Source organism: Diaphorina citri, unplaced genomic scaffold (genome assembly GCF_000475195.1).
Source record: "Diaphorina citri unplaced genomic scaffold, Diaci psyllid genome assembly version 1.1 scaffold16233, whole genome shotgun sequence".
NCBI lineage: Eukaryota > Metazoa > Arthropoda > Insecta > Hemiptera > Psyllidae > Diaphorina > Diaphorina citri.
Window position 1 is genome coordinate 1 of NW_007393595.1, and position 1,275 is coordinate 1,275.

General features: G+C 41.6%; 1 protein-coding gene across 1 annotated transcript in view; it reads left to right on the forward strand.

Moving 5' to 3' along the window:
- Positions 1 to 846: 846 nt before the first annotated feature.
- Positions 847 to 1,275, forward strand: part of LOC103523156 (proline-, glutamic acid- and leucine-rich protein 1) — a gene marked incomplete at its 5' end in the record, with an annotated part of 9,550 nt that continues 9,121 nt past the window's right edge. Inside the window, 1 exon segment of the mRNA XM_026832878.1 lies at positions 847 to 965. Coding sequence (XP_026688679.1) covers positions 847 to 965 — 119 coding nt within the window.

A 1,275-nucleotide genomic window follows, 5' to 3' on the forward strand; every position in this document is an offset into this window, starting at 1 on the left:
AAGCGATAGAAGGAGTGAAGAAAGAGAAGAAATAACGCTATCTGGTGATAGCCAAGATGAGGTGATAACGCTGGATGACAAAGAAGGAGAGAAAGAAGAAGAGGAAGATGTAGGAGAAGAAGTCAGTGATTGTTTGAAGCTATTCAACGTGGAATAAAAGGGGTAAACGAAATTTGAAAACTCCTGAGACAAATATGTATAAGAAGGCCTGAAAAATTGAAAAGCACAAAAAATATAAGAAAAGAATGAGACATTTTGCTGGAAATCGAAGACAATAGTGAGAAATTACGCTAGTGAGCAGCGGCGGCGATAGCACTTTGAACGCTCCAGTTCCCTTTGGACCACTGAAGTTGAGAAGGAGTGAAGAAAGAGAAGAAATAACGCTATCTGGTGATAGCCAAGATGAGGTGATAACGCTGGATGATAAAGAAGGGGAGAAAGAAGAAGAGGAAGATGTAGGAGAAGAAGTAAGTGATTGTTTGAAGCTATTCAACGTGGAATAAAAGGGGTAAACGAAATTTGAAAACTCCTGAGACAAATATGTATTAGAAGGCCTGATTTAACCCGCGACCTAGCGCTTAGGAGGTAGACGCAATTCCACCGAAATTCACTTGGCTGACTAGAGTTTACTAATCTCTAATTATGCTGATTTTAGCTAAATCCCCTCAGGGGTGAGCTATTCATTTCTACCGAAAGTCACAACTTAGGGTTGGGGTTGTGTTTTTTCTTTTGGGTCACTAGGAAGCTATTCGCTATGAGAACTCATTGTTTCCAATAAAAATAATTATACAATTTTAATTAATCGACTTTCATCTGAAAATTACTTACCTTTTTCCATTCTTCCAGATAGCGCGATGTCTTAGCATTACACCTCCGATTCTGTCTAATTTGGACGCCACTACCGGTCATGCTATTTTGTTGTCACTTCTGCCTGAGTTGCATACGAGAACTCATGCTGTACTGAACACTTTAATCACTGTGTAAGTCTTCAAAATTAGTTAGGTAATGTCCATTGGTGAGATTAGTAGGTATACAGGGGGCACGGTTGGTCCAGTGGTAACGCGCTTGCTTGCCATGCAGAAGGTCCCGGGTTCGAATCCCACCATCGACAAAAATTTGTACTCGTTTTTCGATTGCAAATATTTCAACGGGTTACTTTCTGGTGTTCCCGTGTTGACCCAGCACCTAAATGGGAAGTATTGTGCCCCTTCTCGCCCATCTGACGAAAGGCAAACTACGGGATGGGCATGCCACGCCACAGGCCACATCAAGCGT